The sequence below is a fragment of the Aplysia californica genome, unplaced genomic scaffold (assembly GCF_000002075.1).
Source record: "Aplysia californica isolate F4 #8 unplaced genomic scaffold, AplCal3.0 scaffold00126, whole genome shotgun sequence".
NCBI classification, from domain to species: Eukaryota; Metazoa; Mollusca; class Gastropoda; order Aplysiida; family Aplysiidae; genus Aplysia; species Aplysia californica.
The window spans coordinates 1,169,201-1,193,626 of NW_004797396.1; the positions used below are offsets into that span (position 1 = coordinate 1,169,201).

At 41.4% G+C, this 24,426-nt stretch overlaps 2 protein-coding genes across 2 annotated transcripts in view; one reads left to right on the forward strand and one right to left on the reverse strand.

The window, feature by feature from the left end:
- Positions 1-2,597, reverse strand: part of LOC101848655 (deubiquitinase DESI2) — a gene marked incomplete in the record, with an annotated part of 12,650 nt that extends 10,053 nt beyond the window's left edge. Inside the window, 1 exon segment of the mRNA XM_013081341.2 lies at positions 2,426-2,597.
- A 294-nt stretch (positions 2,598-2,891) lies between these two features.
- The window catches only part of LOC101848880 (2-oxoisovalerate dehydrogenase subunit alpha, mitochondrial), a gene marked incomplete in the record, with an annotated part of 31,958 nt that continues 10,423 nt past the window's right edge, over positions 2,892-24,426 (forward strand). Inside the window, 4 exon segments of the mRNA XM_013081342.2 lie at positions 2,892-3,046; positions 11,388-11,555; positions 13,732-13,927; positions 17,626-17,787. Of these exon segments, the coding sequence (XP_012936796.1) occupies positions 2,957-3,046; positions 11,388-11,555; positions 13,732-13,927; positions 17,626-17,787 (616 nt within the window).

A 24,426-nucleotide genomic window follows, 5' to 3' on the forward strand; every position in this document is an offset into this window, starting at 1 on the left:
CCCCCCCCCCCCCCCCCCCCTCCTGCATTCTTCATCACTAATATACATTTTTTTAAACAACTACAAAGCAACAAACTATATTTTATGGGACAAACTGTTGGTCAGTCGGGAGGAGGAGAAAAAAAACAACTTCCGGGACCGGGATCGAACAGCTCATAAAATAATTGCATGACTTTAAACGCAGACGCGCTGTCCATTCAGCCATCAGAACATCCAACACCGACAGGTAGATTTAAAAGCTTGATATAAATACATAGACACTTCCATCTTTGGTGCCATGCGGTTGGCTACACTTAGATGTGGTCATGTGATCGGAGGGGTATCCTGGTCTGGCGTCAAACAAGAGGGCCGCCTTACCTAAAAATAGTTTGCATTGTTCTACGTTTAATCGCATGTCATTCATTGCACAAAACCGACAGCTGTGGCCTCTTCCAAACACCTCTTCCCCCAGCAAACCGAGAGTGCGAGATCACTACACGCAGTCTCATTGGTCGACATAATTAACTTTGCCCCCGGCAAGGTCAGCTGAACTTAATCGTTCTGTTCTAATGATGCAGGGAGGGCCAGTTTAGATAGATCTAGTAACTGGATATTAAAGCTCACGTCTCAACTGTTATCATTATAATCGAAAAAATGTTCGTAAATGCTGGAAATATTTACGAACAAGGGTCGGAAGTCGGAACGGACATCATGCTGGACTCAATTCAGAGTCTGAATATAATTTTTGTCTATTCGGACTCACTTCGATGGTAGAATAAAGCACTTTGATCAGCTGATCGTGGATAGGCAAATACTGGGTTGGCTGGCTGGCGTGCCTCGCGTAACGCACAGATGACTTCACAAACTGACTTGGCCTCATCTCATTCATAAAAATTAGAGTCATATTAGTGAGGGTCAGTCAGAAGGGCTCATCATGCAAGGGATCTTAGTAGATCCAGATATCTATTTTTAAAACTTAACTCTTGTCCAGGGTCTGTGCTGAGATGCGAATCTTATCAGCAACCGATAACGTCAGACGTTCCGGGCAGGCTGTCGGGGTCACTCAGTGTGTACTGTTGGTGTACAGCGCGCGCGCCTGGTAATGTGTGTTTTCACCATGAATACCGTGGGAGTGTGTTAATCGATGATGAAAATAACGCTATATCTTTCATAGCTTTCTATTTCGAAGTGTTACAAACACATGAATAACCCCCTCTCATAAGCTGAAGACATTACGAGTAGTTACACAAATTCAAATGCCTTTCTAGACGCTCTTGTTGTTATGAATGACCTGGGGTTCGAAAGGGGATATTATAATATAGGTCAATTTCCGAATGTTTTGCACTCAAATTGTTCTTTGTACCTGCACAATGGTGTTCAAAATTATCAAACAAGCTTATTTTTTTTATCAGGTATCATTTCATACAAAATCAAGTTCATTTGAAAGATTTTGTTCAGAAAATTGAAAGTCTTGTCTGACTATCATTTCGAGCTCCTCATCATGTCTAAAGAGGGATAATTTCATTTGAGGAACATCTAGAGCTACCAACTTGGCGTGTTTTGAATGAGACGTATGCCTCAGTTATGAACCAACGTAGGCGGTTCTAGAAGAAGGTCATAAACGCACACAAACTCAAGCAGACTGACGAACACACACTTGAAATGCGTGAATCTAGATCCAACGCGGGACCCGAATTGAACGGGAGATGATGCTCGAAGCGTGTGCGCTGGGCCAGGGGCAAGACTGACGCGGGACCAGAACTCAGAACGCAGGCGAGGTGCCGAAATAGGCTTATCAGGCGACATAAACCCAGCCCCCGCAGGACGAGGGTTAAGCAATCACCTGGAAAATATTATTTTATAATCACTAGATCTAGACTAGATTCTAGACTGCTATAGTCTGGACTGTAATTTTCCAATAGACTGAGACATAGAGTTGACAAAGACCAATGAATGAAACAATTTGCCTTTGACTTTGGTAAGATTGAAGAATACCGGACCAGCGGACTGACTTTGCCTATGTCTCAACCTTAGGAATTCATAATTTTCCCGTTTTTAATATCTCTCAATGGAGAATCTCGGACCGGTAGATCTATTCATGATTAAAATTTTGTCAGGGGGGGGAGACCCCCCTGAACCCCCCTCCTCCACCCCAACCACCCGCCCCACCTACCCCACTTTCTCGAGCAATAATGTACGAGTGGTCCGGTATTTTTCAATCTTCCCAACAATTTCACCACCACACAACATCAATAATAATAACAGATCTAGATCTAGATTCTAGATCTAGATCTAGATCTAATCTAGATTTCTAATAATAAAGTCGGATATCGTCATCACCATCACCTGCTGTCGAGTGACTAACACACAGCAGAGCAGAGAGAGTGAACCTCTCTCTATCCGACCGCCACCATCATAAAACAACAACAAAAGGCAATGTACTCACTCCTCTGAGATAACGATATGAGAAAAACAGACATGGGCTTTTGAGAAGACCACCAATTCTCTGTATGCGTAAAGGCTGATTTCAATGACACCAGCACTTCTATGGTTATTTATTCGGTAAGATCTATATTACACGAATGGCATTATCCGACCAGGAAATCTTCTAACTATACACCAAATGTGTACTATGTCACTTCCTGCTTTTGTTGGATGAGTCATGCACTTTCGCTTTCAGTCAGATATTAACTTTTTTCTAACAGTATCAATCTCATCTAGTAATTAGTTAGATCTATCTGTTTTGATTTTGGTTTTCATTTGAACATGAAGCAAAACAATCCAATGAGTGGGAGGGGGGGTCCCTTTAATCAAATGGGCCTCTCTTATTTCTCAATAGGTTTATTTCGCTTCTTTGATCACAGTGATCATCATTGTTTTTAATGTAACCAGATATACCCCTGACGTCACAATTTGTTTATGCTCGCGTTTCTTCTCTCTCTCTGGTCTCTCAGTCTCTCATTCACTGGCAAGCAAGATGCTGCAGCGGTCAATTTTACGTCTGCTACGAAGCGGCATATCTCAGACCAATCACTCTCGGAGCAAGGCTTTGCCTGTATTGGCCAACGTATGTTTTCTTTTTTTCGAAACGGGATGGATTGCTCTTTTTTGCTTCTTTTATTTCATGCAGTTCTTTCCCGTGTGACCTTCCCACGGCCCACTGGCACTGGTGGAGCTGTTACACGAGGAATGCATTTTAAATTGTCATGATTTCATTTAAGAGGCCTAATCTGCTTGTGTGCCAATTTTATTATTTTTATTTTATTCTGCATCAAGATGAAGCTTGGACATTCTTCCATTCCAGATCTAGACTCTAGATCTATCTGCACTTGTATAGACTACCCATTTGCATCCCTCTCTTGGGGTAAAGGAGGGGGGGGGAGACGCCCCTCCTGAGCCTGAGGAAAAATTTAATCTGTGGGGCCACACTATTCTTAGAGTTCGGGGGAGGGGAGGGAAGATTGAAGAATACCGGACTACTCGTACATTATTGCGCGAGAAAGTGAGGGGGGGTCCAGGGGGGTCTCCACCCTGATAAAATTTTAATGAATAGATCTACCGGTCCGAGATTCTCCATTGAGAGATATTGAAAACGGGAAAATTATGAATTCCTAAGGTTGAGACATAGGCAAAGTCAGTCCGCTGGTGCGGTATTCTTCAATCTTACCGGGGGGATTTTTCCCTTTGGTAGACTATTGTGTTAATTGCGACAGAGTGACGCTGTGACAGCTAACGCGGTGCCATTGTCACTCATTGTGACAGTGAACATGGACCTCTTTTTTTTTTTTTTCGTCTTTTGTGTGATTAGATCTACTAGATTTGGTGCTTTTTGGGTAGGCTAGTTCCCACCCCCCTTTTGAGCCTAGATCTACAGCTAGATCTAGATCTAGATCTATATGTTTGATGTGCGGTGAGCTAAGATATCAAACCTAACAACTGCAAAACTTCAAATTATGGTAAAATTCAGGGGGGCATATCGCCCGCCCCCTGAAACCCCCCGCCATATTTTTTATTTGAAGTGGCTAAATCTATGGCTCCTGTACACATAGCCTCATGGCTATGTGTACGGCCCTCCACTTCCATTAGGTCTCAATATTCTGCTACCGCCATTTCCTCTGCTAAACTCCGCTACCGTTGCAACGGGCCATTCAGAAAGAGAGTTGCTGGGAGAAAGGTGACTGCCAGGCCCCGGGAAATAGAAGAAACTAGCTGGGCCCCCTCTCGATGAAAGGAATGATCAGCGGTGCCTATACGTTCTTGTACTAACCGTTCTCTGACTATCTAGGGCGGTGCTTTAATATCAACTGAAAGTCATTGGCCTTCTATATTTACACTCTAATGGAATGGGGCAATAAATCTTGAGAGATGCAAGAAATTATAAGGTCTAGATCTATACTCTCAAAACAAAACGCACCTCGCGAAAATATCACTTCCGGACTTTCTAAAATTACAGAGACAGAAGCGTCGGCCTACAAAAGCGATCGCCGAAATACAGAAATTTAACTTTTTGCAGCAAAACTGTCTCGAAACTGAAAAAACAAAGGGCACCTTGCTCTGGAGAATTTTTTAAAGAATCTTTTGGAGAAAACCGCATGTCGATCGATGCAGCCATTAAAAAGCCTTTTGAATAGCAAAATTCGGCCACCACAAATAGATAATAGAAATCGCAGAGACCCGGGGAAAATACATGATATCGAATATTTGAAAACCAAACCCGATAACGTCTTTAAGTTAATTTTTGCCGGTCGCGATTGCGATATTAATTCGGCTTTTCCCGGTTTGAGAGTACGTTTCAAGCTAATAGGTGGCTATGGCGGCAAGTGGAATTGTATGTGTCACCGAGGCTTGACAGGAAAATCAAGTTCTGCTTTAGGTACCACCCAAAAACTTGTCAGTCTTAGTCTGATAATGCAACATTTGTAACATGTAGGTTCTTCATTACAAACGTGGTGTCGCCATGAAAATAAATCAATATTCGTCACTGTGCTGTCACTTGTAGGGGAAAAAAAAAAAGAAAAGAAAGTTATAAATGGAAGCGTCTTGTAAGGCTCGCCAGTGTGACCGGTCAGTGAACCTGCGCGCGTTCTGAGCGTTGTGAATACAGGACTCCGGAATGAGGGGATATTATTGATTTTTTTTTTTCAAAGTACACTCGGGGATGGGGGAGGGCTGGACGCTACACCAGAGGACAAACAAACTGAATTTGGAAGCAAATTTTTTATATATTTAGAATTTTGATCACTACTACAGCTCTCTGCAAAGTAAAGTGTGCGTTGGTGCAGGCCTTGTGTGAAATCGGGAACCGTCATAACCTGTAAACGTGTTATTATTATAGTTATTGAACTTAGGGGCCTAAGTCAAGTGTTTGCGTTTCATTGAATGGGTGACAGTAAATTATATCTCTATTATATTTTAGCTTTCTGTTCAAGATTCGCAGATTTTCAGTGTCGCTGCATCTTACCCTCCCACAGTTCTTACACCTCGCACACTGAATAGGTTTACTGGAGCTATTCAAGTTATATTACTCTACTTTGAGTTTTAGCATTAATTTTTGTTTGTCACGTATAATAATTATTATATTGATATGAATCATGATAAATATTGATCATGACAGTCGATATTCTGGTTCTAGGCTTTTTGTCAGGCTCAAAACAAGATTCATTTTTATATAGTTTATATATGCAGGCGAATGATGAAAGGAAAACATAAATAAGTTGCACAAGACCCCAGTGCGCCACCACTTTCTGTACGTAATCAAGATTGTAAATATTGGGCAAGTGACTCTTACTTGAAATGATCTTCCAAACCCTCAAATTGATGTGAAATAACCTTGCTTTGATAAATTGATGGTTTTATTCCGGCATTCTAGGGTTCAACAGTATAAAATAATAATGGGTGTTTCGCGAAAATGGGCTTCTGTCGCGATCACCTGGAAAGTTCCTCCTTTAAAAAAATTTTTAGTTGAGACCCATGACTTCACATAATAAGCTAGACTTTGTAGGCGGCACATAAACTATCAAACCGGACACTACAAGTGGATAAACTTAAACCGGGGAAGCGCACAGGCCCTTTATAAAGGGCGTGAGCCGGGCTACCCGGGAAGCGCGGAGGCCTTATATATAGGGATGACCTACCTCGATTGGGAAGTGCGCAGCTATAAAGGGCATAGACGCTGACTTTTTTTCAATGGAAAATTTCAGCTTTCCTTATTTATGGAAAATGACGTTGTAAATTACAGGTCAAAGTTATAAATAGTGACCAATGACTTTGCAAATTATCTTGACCCCGTAGAGTGTCTCTTGGCCAAAGATCGTACATAACAAAATAGTTCACTCGACCAAAAAGGTGTCGGCAGAAGTCCGCACATTGGTAAAGATGACGCTGCCGTCTTTGTTTTGAAGCTCTCTTTCGTTTCACCAGAAGAAGAATAGGAATTGCACAGTTTGTTAGTTTCACTTTTATTATATTTTCACACAAGTAGGGTAACTCTAATCGCAAAGTCCGCACTTTTTCGAAGAGAGCGCCACCGAATATTGAGGACGCTTTTTTAATTGGCTCAATTATAGAGGAGTGCACTATCTTGTTTGTACACAATCTTTGTCTTGGCCAAGATATCGATCGATAAAGTGACGCGGTCCAGCTGAGCGATTATCAAGGCCGTGAGCTATGAGGCTACGCGTACGGGAGGGCCATACGCCCACAGGCTTTTTTATTAGGTCAGGGGGGCAAATCCCCCTACGGCGAATTACAATTGTGGGGTGGGAACTACCGAAAAAGTTACCTAGATCTTACATCATCTACTATTTCCGCTTCTCCTAGCGTGGTCCTCCTAGTTTTCTAGGCTAGAATCAAGTCTCCGCCTGATAAGATGGAAGACTTTCTAGAGCAGGCATTCAAATCTTACGACAAATTTGACAGAGCTTTTGCTAAATTTAAAGATGAAAATTTTCTTGCCTTTAGGAAGAATTCATCTAAAACTAGGTAGCGTAAACACGGCCTCGCGGGCACTCGCGGCCTTCCGACCGCGTGGTATCGGTGAAATCGGGATAATTCCGATCGCTGTTTCTTTGCTCTTTCACTATAAAACACCAAGTGCCGTACACCTTGTAAAAGTTCAGCTTTTCCTCGTTACAATGGTGTAAGTTGTTTTTATGTCCGATTAATAGGAGCTGGAGAATCGCCGACGAAAGCGAAGCCCCTCGCGGTCGGAATGCGTGGTCGGCCGGTTGAAAAATTGACAAGGGTGCATTCAAATGCTTCGCGGAACGAGGAATGATTAAATACCGTCTTTTCATTGGCGGAGAACTGTGAGCTTTAAACGGGCTTTCCCGTGGTATGTGTTTTGCCTTTGGCGTCTAAATAGAAAGCTTTTAAAAATACTGTCAAAATGTTTAAAGATCACTTTTTACCCATAATATGTAAAATACCGGCTTAAAAAATATATGTAATAAAAGATCAGCTTATTTTCTATTAGATTAAAGTAATCAGCTTGGAATTATTTTTCATCAATCCTTCCGCGAGACTCAGAAAGCATGTGACCCCGCACGCGGGGTACACTACAGTATAGAGCCGACTCGCTCGCCGCGGGGCCCGGTGCGGCCCCGGCGGGGTCAACGCTCGGTGTTTTTGTCGAAATAACGACAGATCATCGTGTTTGAGGCGATAAAGTACTGATTTGTTATGATCTCACAGTCTTGAAAAAAATTAGGCTCCATATATTTGTTATAGTGATTGTACTCTGTTAATGTGGAGATGTTTAGTGCTCTTGGTACTCTTTTATTGTCTGTCAAACATGGGGTTGCAGCCAGTGACTGACTTTAACAAATTTGATCAAATTTTAAACAACTACCATTTTCTTAAAAATTGACTGAGAGGTTAAAGAATGGTACCAAAATGCTCAGTGGATATAGGCCTTTCAAATGAAACTGATAAATTTGGCATAAAACTACTTTGAAAATTTAGTTTCTGGTACCTACTAAAACTGAAACAGTTCAGAAGGCGGATTTAACCCTAGAAGCGCTCAGCCTTTCACCGGCATAACCCACCAAAAATGCACCGCCGCCATGGCCGATTGGTTATAAACATGGGGCGTTTGACGGGGGGGGATATCAGCTGAGATACCAGAGATGTATGCCTGCTACTGAAAAATGACCATTTACCGCTCAACAGATGATAAAAGATATAATATATATATAAAACCATATCTTTTCTTAAAGCTGATAGAATGAGCCATTCAGAAATGATCGCTGTAAATGCAAACAAAGCGCAAATTGGGATAAACTCAACAATTAGTACATAAGCACGCCGAAACAAGTGATAACACATAGCGTGTAGTCACTCAGCTGGACTGCGTCACTTTATCAATCGATATCTTGGCCAAGAGACGTTCTACGAGGTCAAGATAACTTGCAGTCATTGGTCACTATTTATAACTTTGACCTGTAATTTGCTTCGTCATTTTGCATGGAATACTGAAATTTTCCATTGAAAAAGGTCAGCGTCTATGCCCTTTATATAGGGTCTGCGCGCTTCCCGGTCGAAGTAGGTCAGCCCTTTATGTATAGGGCCTGAGCATTTCCCAGGTAGCCCGGCTCATGCCATTTATATAGAAGGGCCTGTGCGCTTCCAGGGTTAAAGAGTGTGGACAAAATCCATAAAGACTTTCTGAACAGTAGAGTCGAGGCAACAAATATTACAACAAAACATTAGCAGCATACCAGCATCAAAAACCAGTAGGGGCAACAACAACAACAAGAAAAGAGCTGCGACTCTCTGTTTGTTTGGTGTTTGTGTGAGTGTGTGTGTGTATTAAGGCCACAAGCGTGTGTGTGAGAGTGTATGTTACAGTGTGTGTGTGTGTATGTGTATTTGTATGTGTGTGGGAGTGTGCGTGTGTGTGTGTTTGTTTTTCATTTTTCTTTTTAAATTCTTATTTTTGTCACAGACTCATTCTGTCGCAATTAACGCCGCATTAATTGTCACAGAGTCAGTCTGTCGCAATTAAGCGTGATATTTGTCACAGCGTTACTCTGTCGCAATTAATGCTACCTTTTCCATTTGTTGCACAATGCAGTGGAATCAGGCTCTCGTCATTTTTTGGGCATACGGAGTTGATGGTGTCAACTTAAGGCCTGTACATTTTCCTTGTTTTTGGTGAAAATAATATTCATCTATGTTGAAGAGAAGTCGAGACATGTGTAATTGAAGGAGGTGAGAGTCTTCTGGTTTCAGAGGTAAAATTAACAAGAAAATGGCCGCCAAAGTTGAGTTATTTTCTTTAGCTTTTAAAGAGTCCGTGGAAACTAAAAATTTACATTTCTTCTGCCTCTAATCAACGTTTTTCAGTAAAATCCACCCAGAAATGTGCTCTAAATGTGCATGAAAGGTGTTGAACCAAAAAACAAAAATTCAATAAAAATTCTCAAACCTGCAGGAGACAATTTCTTGACTTTCATTATTTTGACGAGCGCCTGATTTCACCACGCTGACTCACATTTGATGTTTTTTTACAATAATTTTGTGAGCTTTTCTTGAAAATAGGCCTATTTGATCTTGATTTTGCTGAAGTTTTAGTAGAATTTAGATCTAGATCTAGCAAAAAATACTGCGGTTTGACCCCCAAAACAGTATCTATGTGCGGAGTGAAAGTTAAAATTTACGGAAGGAGTTCCCCAGCTAGATACGTACTTAGTATTCTGATTGTAACTCAATATAAACACAGAGCAAAGTAAACACACCTGCTCACCACTTAATAGCGCCCACACTATACTTCAATGATTGTGGATGTGTTTGTTTTTCGTCATGTTCGTTGAGCGATTTGAATTCAAGAATATTGTGAGGGAAATATTGGCTGGGCTGTTGCGAGGTGAGCTGTAGGACACATTTCATTTTTCAGAAGGTGTTTGAAAAAACAGTGTTGCTAATACAAAGAAAATCAAGCAGCTCAATTGGTGAATGGCATTGTTTGAGCTATCTGTGAATTAGAATCTATAGCACGTTTGAGTTGTCTGTGCTTAACTGTATGTATGGCTGTCGCCGTGGTTTTATGCACCCCGCATAATTTAGCAAAATTTGATCATTTTTCGCATAATTTCTTATTTTTTTCCTTTATCATTCTTTGTTAAAATTAACAGAATCGCATCATTTCACATTTTTGGGCTCAGTTTGCATAATTTCATAATTTTTTTTGCATAAAACAATGGGGACAGATATGGGCTGCAGATTCAACAGTGAATTATAACTGAAAAAATGTATTTCAAATTTAACTGGGTGCATGCTTTTTTAAAGAATCAAATGTGTATTTTTATTACCTTGTCTTTCACATGTGAACATAAACCCAAGCAAATACATATATATATGCAAAATTTTCAGATAATCAAAACAAAGTGATATTAATATTATGTTCTTGTCCACTGAAAGTTAACACCCAGATCTTTGATTTAGTTCTAGGAAATTATGACAGTTGTTTATGTTTGGTAGTGGTTTGTCAGACAATGAGGAAATTTGTTTACTCATTCTTTCAAAATTGAATGTGTGCAGTTATGACCCATCAGTTCATGAAGTTGTTGTTTTTCAAAATCCATTTCTTTCTTTTTTTTTGCCTGTAGTAAAAATTGTGTTTCAACATGAAAATCGTGTACAGATATATCGTAAAATGTTTTATTTAGAACGTAATAAAAGATAGTAACTAAAACATCTTCCCCTGTCTCTCTCTCTCTCTCTCTCTCTCTCTCTCTCTCTCTCTCTCTCTCTCTCTCTCTCTCTCTCTCTCTCTTTCTCTCTCTCTCCCCCCCCCCCTCTTTGGTTGTTAAAAGGTGCCACAGGTGGGCCCTACTTCTTTTCTTTCCCTCTGTAGTTTCTGTGCATGTATTATTACACTTTCTCCCAACATTTAACTAAATTACCATAGATATAGTGTGCTTCTCTTCATTCAAGTAAATCACAGCCCCTTCCCTCCCCTCCCCTTTCTCTCTCTCCCTATCTGTCTTGATAGTTTGTTGATATTGATATTTCTCTCTGCCACTCACAGTGCACCTGATGGGACTGGCATTCGGTCGGTCTGGGTGGGAAATTGGGTAGTTGGTGGAGTCGGCGGACTTGGTACTGTCTCTGATTATGACTTTAGACTTATGATTTTGTAAAATAAAACAGTTCCATGTACACAATCTTTACTTTAGAATTATTTGAGTTACATTCGTGCTATATTTACTTCAGTAACATGTACTTAGGTCACTTTCTACTACCTTCCTCAGTTTCGAAAATATGCACTTGTATAAATCTACTCACACAGAATTTTGACCTTTACTCTACCAACTCTGCGCGTTGGTCTGGCAAGATTTTGTTCTTTTTCTTCCATGCCCTCTGTGCATGCTTATGTACATGTTAGCTGTGTTGTTTGTCTTTTGCAGGCGAAATGTTATGCCACGTTTGAGAGTGACAAGCCAAACTTCCCTGGTTCCAGGTCAGAGTTTGTGTCGAAACCAGAATTTTTGGACCCAGACTCTGTGGAAGGGATCCCAGTGTACCGGGCTCTGAATCATGATGGAACGTTCATTGATGAGTCTCAGGACCCTAAGGTCAGTTATTGTGTGGGGTTTTTTGGGGGGGAGGGGAGGGGGGGTGGGGGTTTTCCTCTTTTTTTAGTTCTGTGTATAATGGCTATTTTTGCATTCCTCTCTTTAGCTCTCCTAACCCCTTCGTGGCGTATGGTTTTTCTAAGTTTTAGTGCCCCCAATTTGTGCTAGCCAGGACGTTCAAAGCTATTGTAGTACAGTTATAGAATCCCCCACGGTGTACGAAGTAAGGTCCACGCAATCACTGTTATCGGCTGATTTTAGGGCGTACATTGTACAGGAGGACGGCGTCTTGGCACACAATGTTGGACGTACAGTGTACAGGAGCTGTCACGAAGGGCTTAAGGAGATGACTAGCATCTGTGGTACAGTTATTATACTCTTCACTGTTGTACGCACAAGGCGGGAGTTTTTAGTTTTTTTAGTTTTTGTAAGAGTTTTACGGCACTTGCAACACAATAAGGTCGTATAAGTGCCGAAGATTAGAGGTGTTACAAGAGAGTAACAAACACAAAAAAGGAGGAGGGGAGATAAAGACGATAGATGTTTGATAGGAAAGAAGGAGCAAACCACACCAGAGCACCCGCCAACCACCCACAGGTGGGAGTTTGATTCCCATGTAGGGAAGTTGTATTGTTAAGTGAGTGTCTCCACCTGTCTGCTGGGATGTTGTATCTGACTCAAGCCTGGTTTAGCCTTGACAGGCAGTAATAATAATAATAAATAGCATTTGTATAGCGCATATCCCCGCTCAACAGCAGGCTCTATGCGCTTTACACTATATTATTAACCCAGCAGACCATAGAACACTCCGAAACATTCTCAGCTTCCGGGGAAGCATACAGTGCAAGCAACTGATTAAGCACTCAAACACTAACAAACTGACAAGATCTTTCGCTGTCTATAGCCGGCTACCCATTCCCACCTGGGTGAAGTGAGGAAAATTCGTGTAAAGTGCCTTTCCTAAGGACACAATGTCGGGCCCCTGGTGGGATTCGAACCCATGACCTTACGGTTGCGAGTCCAAGAGCCTAACCACTAGGCCACCGACGCCACAGTAGGCAGAGTTGAAGCTGCCCACCACCTAAAATGATTTAACTTGTGTTGATGAGGCCCTAGAGTTCAAGTGAACATAGTCTGTGAGCATCCCTCCGCAAAGGAGGTATGAGCAGTGAAGGTGTCTCTTGATTTTCTCACCTGTAGAAATTTGAGCTCAGAATACTGGAGTATTGCTTCTGCCTGACCATCTTACTTGCAGTTTCCAGCAACTGTTTGAACTGGGTTATGTGTAATCTTGTATTATGTTGGTGTTTAAAATAATTGTGCAGCATTAGAATAAATTCCAGCAACTGTTTGAACTGGGTTATGTATAATCTTGTATTATGTTGGTGTTTAAAATAATTGTGCAGCATTAGAATAAATCAACAGGTAGTATGTTTTTTTTTTCAGGGGTGTGAAGTCTTTGGGGGCTCTGGTCTATGATTGTAAATAAACACTGCTGCACAACTTGAGATGGCTGCTGCACAGTTTTGTTACATGTTACATCGTAATAGCATCATCTTCACTCGGTGCATTCAGGGAATAGAAAAGAAGAAGTCTCCCTCCCCCCCCCAAAAAAAAAACAGGAGAGAAAAACCAACAACAAAACAACCACTTGTGTGCATTTTAGTGTATTCCCCCTTACACTATTTTTCATTTGTCATTGTGGTCATGATGCGGTGGAATCAGGCGCTGGTCAATTTTTGGGCATGTGGAGTTATTGGTGTCATCTGAAAGCTGATTTTTTTTTGTCCTGCATCCAATGAAATAAATACCCATTTATCTTGGATAGAACTTAAGATATTTGTGATTGAAGGAAGTGAGGTCACCTGGTTTCAGTGGTGAAATTAACGAGAAAATAGCAGCCAAAGTTTGGTAACTCCAATAGCTAAAGAGTCTTTGAAAACTGAAAAAGGACATATTTTGTGCCTTTAATCAATGTTTCAAAGTAAAATTCACATGGACGTGTGTTTTTATATGGACGTTAAAGAGGTTACGTCCAAAAAAACACTTTCGATAAAACTTTTCAAACTGACAGAAAAATGCCTGTTTCTCTGATTTTGTTATTTTGACGAGCGCCTGATTTCGCCTCGCTGCCTCACATTTGTTAATGGGGTGTTTTTTTTGCTTGTGTGTACAGTTGGACGAGGCAACGGTGATCAAGATGTACAAGGACATGACCCTGCTGAACACGATGGACCGTGTCCTGTACGACTCGCAGCGACAGGGCCGGATCTCCTTCTACATGACCAACTACGGGGAGGAAGGCGCACACATCGGGTCAGCCGCCGCCCTTGACCCCGGCGACCTCATCTTTGGACAGTACAGGGAGGCAGGTCAGTGGGAATGTCTCGTTGTGGTGGTGCAGAATCATCAACAGGTTATCCGCTTTGAGGATCTGTGCAGTTTTGAGGATCTTAGTACCAGCATCTGCGGTGTTATGGTTAAGTTCTTCAAGGTCGTACACAGAGGTCATGAGTTCAGTTTGTTGGCGACGTTGTTTTACAATCAAGTACCCCAGTCTGTCTGTCTGATGGGATGACCTTGGGTTGGCTCTACCAGGCAGTGTTGAAGCAGCTTGCTTCCGAAATGATCTTAACTGTGGGTATGGGATGTTTAAAACATCACAGTTGTAACTTCTCCATCGTTAAGATTTATAATGTGGGTAACAAAGTGAACACTTGAAGAGAATGTCTTTCCTTCTCCAAGCTCCAGCTAGGCCAGTGCATAAACCCCACAATTAGCCATGTATTTATTGAAACATTTACGTAAATCCATCAGTAAGGGAATGGGTTTAGGGATATTTTTTTTATTTTATTGAGACGATATCACTTGATAGACTCGGATGCCGGACTGTAATCGTCAGACTTTGGGGGAATGTGTGAGATTGTGTTTTTTCCTTTTATCTCTCACAACATGACCACTTTGCAGGGACCTATCTGCTGAAAAAGAGCTCAGGCTTAAAGTTCCCCCATTCATTTGATATATACAATGGAGTCCGTTTAAACCAAAAAAGGCTTAATGGAAAATCAGCAGTAAACCAAAGGAAAATAGTGTTCCCTAATTTTTTCTTTGCTATTTGAGCAGTCTGTATAAATTGAAAACAAGGCTAGATGAAGGAAATCTGCCTGTAGATTTTGGTTTAAGTAGACTCCACTGAATCCATTTTTGGGGGTCAGCTGGTTTTGAAGTTTCCAGAATAATCTCACATAGTGGGCCAGAAAAATTGCAATTGTGTCCAGATTAATCCAAACACATTTTAGGCACTGTGTATTTTTCACACAAGCTGTGCAGAAAAGTGGCCCAATGTTGTTAGTGTGTTTGATATTTGGATATGATGATTTTATTACCCCTTGGATGTCACTCTTTGACTTACGCCCCTGAACGCGGCATATAAATTGCCCATTAGCGTCATGGGAGCAGACTCCCACCTGGTGCCATGACGCTGTTGCCAGGCATGAGGGTGTGGGTTCGTCAGCCGGCACAGCTGTGCTTGCTCTGTGGGTCCGGTGAAATAATGATGCTCATGGGTGCATTTTATGAGGAAGGTGACCCTTACTGCAAATGTGTACTCTGACTGACTGACTGACTTTGTAACAAATGATGCTGTGTGTTTGTGTGTGTGCCTGTACATGTGTGTTATATGTGTATGTGTGTGTTCTTCTGGCTCAGCCTGGTCATTGTCATTTTCTTTGCCTGTGTGGACTACTCCGTCTAGCCTCATTGTCATTTATGTGTGTCAGTGTGTGAATCTATTATCTATTTGTGGTGGCCGAATTTTGCTATTCAAAAGGCTTTTTAATGGCAGCATCGATCGACATGCGGTTTTCGCCAAAAAATTCTTTAAAATATTCTCCAGATCATGGCGCCTTTGGTTTTTTTCAGTTATGAGACAGTTTTGCTGCAAAAAGCTAAATTTCTTTATTTCGCCGATCGCTTTTGTAGGCCGACGCTTCTGTCTCTGTAATTTTAGAAAATCCGGAAGTGATAATTCGCGAGGCGCATTTTGTTTTGAGAGTATAGATCTAGACCTAATTTTTTACATCTCTCAAGATTTATTTCCCCATTCCAGTAGAGTGTAAATATATTAGGCCAATGACTTTCAGCTTATATTAAAGCACCGATCATCCCTTTCATCGAAAGTGGGCCCAGCTAGTGTATTATATATGTGTCTGTGTCTGTCTCCATGGCAAGGAGACTTTTTTCCTGAAAATGTTTGGCATATTTGAAGAATCCACCTGTGTTTGTTATATGTGTGAAATTGAGTCCACCAATAAGCGAGATAACCCTCAGCTGCCGCCGGTTTAGATTCTCATTGATGTAATGCATGAATAAACGGTAATGAGAATCAATGGTTTGTAATTTATGCAAAGTGGTGTCAATCGTTCTCACGAGTGGCTAGTCACTGATATCTTGTGTGGCTAGTGTGTAATACAAATTCTGCGAGTGGTTGGTGGCTACTCTGGTGTGGTCAGATCCTTCTCCTTTATGAGCATTGAACTTTTACAGAATGGAAATGCACTCAATGAATCCAAATCATTATTGTTATTATCATAGTATAGTATGATTATTGTCATTGTGAATGACTTGTTGGTCATATTGTTGTATGTTCGTGATGAAATGTGGCCATCACTGTTGTGCTGACTCGCCTCAAAAACTTAATCTCAGTTGACTGTACATTGTGGGTGGTTGGCGGGTGCTCTGGTGTGGTTTGCTTCTTCTTTCCTATGAAACATCTATCGTCCTTATCTCCCCTTCTTCTTTTTTATGTTTGTTACTCTCTTGTAACACCTCAAATCCTCTGGCGCTCATATGACCTTATTCAGTTGCGAACGCCGTAAAACCTCTACTAAAACTAAAAAGACTGTACATTGTTATGTGTCATTAATATGACCTGTGGTTCGATATCTTTGCCTGGTTGCATGTATGGGTGGTTGGCAGGAGCTCTGGTGTGGTTTGCTCCTTATTTCCTATCAAAGATCTGTCATCTATCATCTTTACCACGCCTCTTTCTTTACTCTGTATGTTAGTCTTGTGAAACCTTGAATTCTTTGCACTTACATACATGACCTAATTGTGTTGCAAGTGCCATAAAACTCATCATACTAAAACTAAAATAACTGGTCGTGTGTGGCTAGTCACTTGTTGTAAATTGTTAGTTACGGATGGTTGGAGGGTTCCAGTAGTAGGTCCTTCTTCTTTGCTATCCCTTTTGTGTTTCTGTATATCTCTGTCTGTCTGTCTTGCAACATTAAGCGTGTGATAAGCAAGTAGATGTGTGTGTGTGTGCGTGTGTGTGTGCGTGTGTGTTTGGCGTACATGTGTGTGCACATGTGTGCGTGAGTGTGTGTGTGTATGAGTGTGTATGTGCGTGTGTGTGTCGCGTGCGTGAGTATTGTTCGTACATGCATTTATGTAAAGCGCCTAGAGCTGTGTTTACACCGGAATGGGTGCTATAGAAATGATCTTCATTATTATTATTATTATTATTAAGTCAGTGAATCATTAAAATTTCAATGATGCTTTCACTTTATTTTGGACATTCCCCTCTCCAACCTTTGCTTTGTGGGGCTCAACAAAATGTTAATCTTTTCTTACTCAAGCCACCCTACGGGGCAGTGCCACTGACTGTAGTGTCTTTAAAATAGGCCATTCCCAAAAGGCGGACATTTCTCATTCAAGCACAGTAGAATTGTGAATGGGCTGATTCATCAATATCATGCTCATAACTGCACCTGAACTGCAATGGGGAACTGCTGCTTTTTCTTTCCTAATCCTTTCAATCGTCATTCTCCCTCTACTTCTTTTGTTTGTTTGTTACACTCTTGTGACCCGCTATTTCCGGGGTGCATTGATAATCAAAGCAGACTTTGTGCTGTTGAAGCTAGAGAGGTGTTCAGAGTAAGCCTGATTCCCTGTATGGACTTCTCTTTTGACATTCACCCCTTGGCGCTCATATGACCTTATGCAGTTGCGAGCACCGTAAAAATCTACTAAAATTAAATCAAACCATATTCCTGTCTGTCCTGTCCAGGTGTACTGATGTGGCGAGGCTTCCCCTTGCAGCAGTTCATGAACCAGTGCTACGGCAACGACAAGGACTGGGGCAAAGGCCGGCAGATGCCCGTCCACTACGGGTCAAAGGAGCACAACTTTGTTACCATCTCCTCCACCCTGGCCACACAGATGCCCCAAGGTACGTCTTGCTATCATCGCTGGCCAACTCTACCCGTGCGTGTGCGTCGGCACTCATTTTGAGAAATGTGGGAAAAAAATGTAATGTCTTTTTTTTATCATCTTCCAGAATTATTGATAATTTTTGTGGAGTGTGATCTGTTTACACCATAGAGTGTATCGCCGAATGTGATTACATTAGTGAATAACCTAATTTGAGACCAAACAACTATTTGACCTAACTTGGTGGATACATACATGCCAGTGGTAGGTGTCAATTTGTTGCTATGCCTCTACAGCTTGTACCTGTCTATCTCTTGCTTTTTCCAAACACTAAATGACTGTTGTCATGTGGATGTGCTTCTGTTAACTTGAATAATAAAACATGATCTAGACTTCATAGTGCACTTAATTATCAAATGCTTTTGAGAAGCCTAAAAGTGATGGGGTTCTGTCCTGGTTTTTTCCCTAAATAATTAAAGAAACATGCGATCTTACCTGGGTAAGTGAAGCTTGTTTCTGATTTTGTCGAGTAAGTCATCAGGAGCTGAGTGGGAAGATGAGAAGGCCTGCGTTTCGCGCCGCTAGTCACACTTAAAGCATGGAATGCTTTTGACATTTTCTCAAATTAAAGCATGGAATGCTTTTGACTTTGTCTCAAAGGGAGGGAAAGGGTGGGCATCTTCCCACTCAGCTCCTGATGACTTACTCGACAAAATCAGAAACAAGCTTCACTTACCCAGGTAAGATCGCATGTTTCTTTAATTTTATCTCGCAAGCCATCAGGGCTTCGAGGTAAGATGAGACTTTAGAGCCAGAATGTGACTATCGAGTCGCTAAACCGAATTAGGACAACTGCCTTTCAAGCAAAGCCAAGAGAACATTGTCACATAATAAGAATAATATGTTTGTAAAACAATTTAAAATCATCATGAGTGTTTATTTGCTGTTTAGCTTATAATCCAAATAACATTTTGAATATATGAGTAAAGAATTTTCTTTCAAGATGATATGTGGTGACATAGTGATGATATCTGCATGCGTAATATGCAGAACACTTAACTGCAATAAATCATATGCATGCGGAATAAAGTTAAAAGAAAAAATGACATGCAATGTCCAGTCCATTTATACAAATCAGTAACACTGAAAATAGTAAAACATTTTCCAACTCCATGAATTGTGTTGAGATAGTGGTAAGAGGTATAGACATGTAATGTCAAATTGTTTCTTAATTAAATGGAATTATTTTACTCCATGTTGCATAAGTAAAGAGTTTTCTTCCACCGAACAAGTGATGAGATAAAGATACCGTACGTATAAAGTTGACATGTAATGTCCAATCCATCAGTGTAATAATCAGTTTCATGCTGCATGAAATAAAGAAACCTTGACCTCCCTGATTTGTGATGAGATAATTATACACAAATAAGGCGCATGTACTGTCCACCAACTAATGCAATGTAAACATGAGCCATTCAAATAAAGTAAACATCCTTCAACTTTATGAATTGCAGTGACAATATTATACACAGCATAGACTTGTAAAGTCCAACTGCTCAATGCAATAGATCAGTTTTAGTCTGCATGAAGGAAAGACTCCTTTTCCCACCATGCCTTGTCATGGGATGATAATATGTACAGAGTGGTGACCTGTAACGGCCAATGAACCAAAGCAAAACCGTAGTACGGTGATTAACATACAGAATATTTCAATCCTTGACAAGTTTTGTAATAATGATGTCAGTATAATACATGTATAGATATTGATATATATTGTCCGATCAATAAATGCAATAAGTCATGTGGATTTTGAAAAGTATGTGTCTAGCAGACGTTGTCCGAAGTTGTGTTTTACTTGCTTTTTGTAAAATCGAGTAAAGGTACTCTCTTGCGTCCAGCCTGCTGCCTCTAAAATTGTAGTGAGTGGGACACCTGCTTCAGAGGCAGCTGATGTGCTCGCAGAGCGAGTGCTATGCGCAGAGAATGCAATGTCAATACCTGCCAGGTCCAGAACAGATTTAATCCATCTGCATAATGTGTCCTTACTTATGGGCAAGTGTGGCCTTTTGAAACTGATCAGGAGACGACTTGTGTTGTTGTGTTTCCTATGCTCTCCTGTCATGTTCAAATACACAGTCAGGATTTCTACGATGCAAAGCTGTGGGCAATTTTCAAATGCCAAAAATTCTAGAGGCTTCTGGTGACAACCCTTGCGAGAATGCTTCAACAGATTTGAAATGAAAAATGTACATTTGTTTGATGTCAAAGTCATGTAGTTAGTGTCTAATTTATACAAAGTTTGACACCTTTGTCCACACAGGAGGGCCAACAACATGGCGAGCTTTAAAGACAGTTCTTTTAAAGTGAGGCTTTCATGGGGGTACCATGTTTCTAGAAAAGAAAGTACTGTGTTTACATCCCAAGTGGCTACTCTGCTTTTTAGAGGCAGACTAGGTCTAGACTCAAAAGCTCCTTTCATAAATCTCCTAACTTGAGGCAGGTTACCAAAAGATTCTGAACAATTTTCCACATTGATATAACATGCCAGGGCAGACCTTGCAATGCATAAAGCAGAGTACGATTTCCCTTCCGTGACTAATGTAGCAAGGAAATTGAGCGCTACGTTTAATGGCGGTGAAATTGAATCCACTTGTTGGAGGACCGCGTACCGCTTCCAGTCTTCAATGTATCGGTGATACGCCTTCTTTGTTTCATTTCGCCATGAGGACATGAGAAGGTCGGTTGCAGCTCCAGAAAGGCCTTCACTTTCGAATTTTTCCCTGACACTTTGCATATTAGCAAGCGAAGCTTTTTGTGTAAAGGATGTTTCTGGTCCGGACTGCTTGGTAGATGGAGCAAATTTTCTCTTGCAGATAGAAGGACTGGCTTTTCGACGAGGATTTGCATCAGAAGAGGGAAAAAAGGCTGTGTGGGCCAGCATGGTGCCACGATGATCCCGTCTGCTTCGTCCTTCTTCACCTTTTGTATGACTCTGGATATGAGAGAGAAAGGTGGAAAAGCATACCATTTTAAACCCTTCCAGTTCATTGTAAAAGCATCGAGCGATAAAGCATCGGGATCTGCTCTGTAGGATACGTATTTTGGAAATTGTTTGTTAAGCCGGGAGGTAAAAAGATCAATGTCTGGTTTGAATTGTAGCACTGAAAGTGAAGATTTCAATAGAGATGCGCTCAACATCCATTCTGTGTCAATGTTGATTGTTCTACTTTCTTTGTCCGCATCTACATTATCTTTCCCAGCTGTTCTTGCTGCTGATAACCACAAGTTTTTATTTTCACACCATGCCCAGACTTTCTTTGATAAATTATCTAGTGAGAGGGATTTGGAGGATCCCATTTTGTTCAAACAAGCCATGGTTGCGGTATTGTCAACAAAGATTCTGATGACTGCGTTTTTTAGCCCTTTGGAAAAGGATCTTCAAGCCAAGAAAGCAGCTAATAGTTCTAATTCATTGATGTGCAGTTCTTTCTCTTCTACTGTCCACGCCCCCCCCCCCCCTGTTTTCTCATTTCCGCACACAGCGCCCCACGCAAAGAGACTCGCGTCACTGAAAATTACTAGGTCCGGATCAGGGTGAGAAATCGGGGAAACACTAGACAATCCGTGCCGGTACCACCACTTAACTTCTTCCAGTGCCGTTCTCGACAACTGCATCACACTATCCCAATTTCCTCTAGTTTTCTTAATTGCCTGCACCTTTTCCCTTTCTAGGCATCTGTAGTGGGCGGGGCCAAACGGCACCGCGGGGAAACATGATACCAGTAAGCTGATTAGACGAGCTACTTCTCGTACGGAATGGGCTGACCTTCGTAAGAATACCCTGCAATGACTTTCTACTCGTTCCCTTTTTTCTTTTGACAGATAAACGGTCATTGTGACTGAGTCAATTTCGAACCCCAGATATATAATTCTCTGAGAGGGTTTGAATGACGATTTGTGTGGGTGAACCACAAAACCCAGCCGATTAAATAGGGAAACTGTATCTGACACATTCTTCTCACATTCTTTTTCGGTGTTTCCCACGAGCAATGAATCGTCGAGATAACTCGAACTGACATGACCGATACTATGAAGATGGGAAAATATGGGTTTGGTAAGCTTTGTGAAGTTGCGGGGCGCTTGAGCCAAGCCGTTAGGGTAACAAGTAAATTTAAACAGTTTGTCTTTCCATTTGAATTTCAAGAATTTTTGATGTTCTGCTGCTATGGGGACACTGTAGTAAGCCGAAACTAAATCAATGCTAGCCATAAAACAGCCTGGACTAAGCAGGGTGAGCGCAGACTTTAGGGTTTCCATTTTGAATTTTTTGTAAACTAAGCTCTTGTTCAATTTTTTCAAATTCAGAATCACCCGGAAGGTACCATCTTGTTTTTCTCTCGTAAAGATGCCAGAGACAACTTCACCTTGTCCGTGCAATGTTTCAACTATAACTTTCTTGTGTAAAAGGTTCGATATTTCTTTGTCTATAGCTGTCATTTCCTCTTGAGTAAAGGAAATGCTCTAATCAGTGCAATAATATGGTTGTGCACTTTCACAGCTAAAGTCAATTTTTGTTCCTTGTACCATTTCAAGGATCTGGGAGTCAGATGTCAGTGTCCGCCATTCTGATATCTTGTCTTTGATCTGACCTGCTTGGAAAGCATTCATTTCTTCTACGAGACAGTCTATTGCTACAGAGCTGTTGTCGTTCATGACCTTTTCGCTTACCTGAGGGTTTTCTTCCACTATTTTTGCTTCTTGCGGAACTGTTGTCCCATCTGTCGAAAAGGGCGTTTTTGGAACTGGCGACCCTTTTGTTGTTTTTGCCCGAAGGGCTTCTGTCTTCCTAAAAAAGACTTGCCTTTGTTAAATGGTTTTGCAGTGTAACTGCTTTTTTCTGTGAGGCTGGAAGCCAATCGCTTTTCTTCTTTCGCTTCTCGGAGAGTTTTCTTTACATCCTCTCCGTAAAGCAGTTTGCTGCTTCCTGCCTCAACATCACACACTCCTTTGTAATCATGTGGAAGCGCGTAGCGCTGAGCATCCTTTCTGAACGCTGTCAGATGCTGATGCGTGTGTCCCATGATAGACAAGGCATTCAAAAGGTGCCCCATAGTCGATTGAAAATCAAGATCTCTCTCCTTTCTTTTTTGGAGATTATCAATTGCCGTGGCCACTGCCGTGGCGACCTTGGCAATATTGGTTTGTGCGTTTGTGAGGCGCGCATCGTTTCGACGGTATGGTGCCCGGAGGGCTTTCCATATGACATTGTTTGTCTGCGGAGCAGATAGCTGAGGGCAATTGGATGGTTGTTTGTATTCCCCTAATTTTTTCTTCAGAATGTTGTCGCTTAATTTCTTTTGGAAACGATTGGCGACAAACTTTGCTAATGTGTCCGAAATTGGTGGACCCACTTCATCCTCCATCAACAATTCTGCCTCAGCGTCCTCGAAAAGGTTTTCCCTACAAGTACTATTATGATCTGCGGGGTTTAAATTTGCAGCACCCCTTATTTCTTTCTCCATCTCATCCGCTGATGTTTCAACCTCGCCGGGGGAAACGGAGCGGTCAGTTCGGTCACGTTGACCTTCACCGGCCTCACGCACCGCGCGAGATGGAAAAGAGGATGAAGGAGAGCGGGGGAGGGTTGGAGTGCACCGTTTCGGTGAAGGAGAATTAACCCTTCTCTTTTGTTTCTTTCTTATTGGGGAACAGGGTGGCGAAGATGATGAAGAAGCAGATGACGATGAAGAGGAAGAGGAATTTTCATACCTTGATTTCTTTCGTCCTCTTATTTTGCCAGATACTTTGTTCGACTTAAAAATTTTTGTTAATAGTTTTGTCTGCATCTCAATAGCAGACAAAAGATTTGCCTGTACCCCAGGCATTTGATTCCCATCATTATGGGGTCCTTTTTGTTCTGATACCGGACTTTCGTTTTGAGCCGATTTCTTATTTTCCTCTGGCCCAGTACAATCGTCGTCTTCAAAGTCAAAATCTGCCAGGTGGAATTCGTCTGTTTCTATTACGGACATGTTTGTAAATATTATTTCAAATTTGTTCACGTCTTTGAAAAAGAAAGCCTACTCACGTGAGTCCCAGGCAAACAGGAAATCTTAGAAAAAGGTTAACAAACCAAAACCCGCAGGAACAAAAAATGTTAATCCAAGAGAAACACGAGGCGTGACCGCACGGCGAGAGAACTCAGCCAAAAGTGACTAGCGGCGCGAAACGCAGGCCTTCTCATCTTACCTCGAAGCCCTGATGGCTTGCAAGATAAAATTGAATGTTTATGAGAAACCTATTAATCAAGAGGTCCTGTCATTGTTCTACACCAGTGGTGGGCAAATGACTGCCCACAGGTGTGTCTGGCAGGTGTTCTGTCACCTGTCACTGACATTGCAGTAAGAGGGTCAGTTGTAACTTCAACATAATAACAACTGTAAATGAATGAAGCAACATAATAACTGTAGATGAATGAAGCAACATAACAACTGTAGATGAATGAAGCAACATGATAACTGTAAATGAATGAAGCAACATGATAACAACTGTAAATGAATGAAGCAACATGATAACTGTAAATGAATGAAGCAACATGATAACAACTGTAAATGAATGAAGCAACATGATAACTGTAAATGAATGAAGCAACATGATA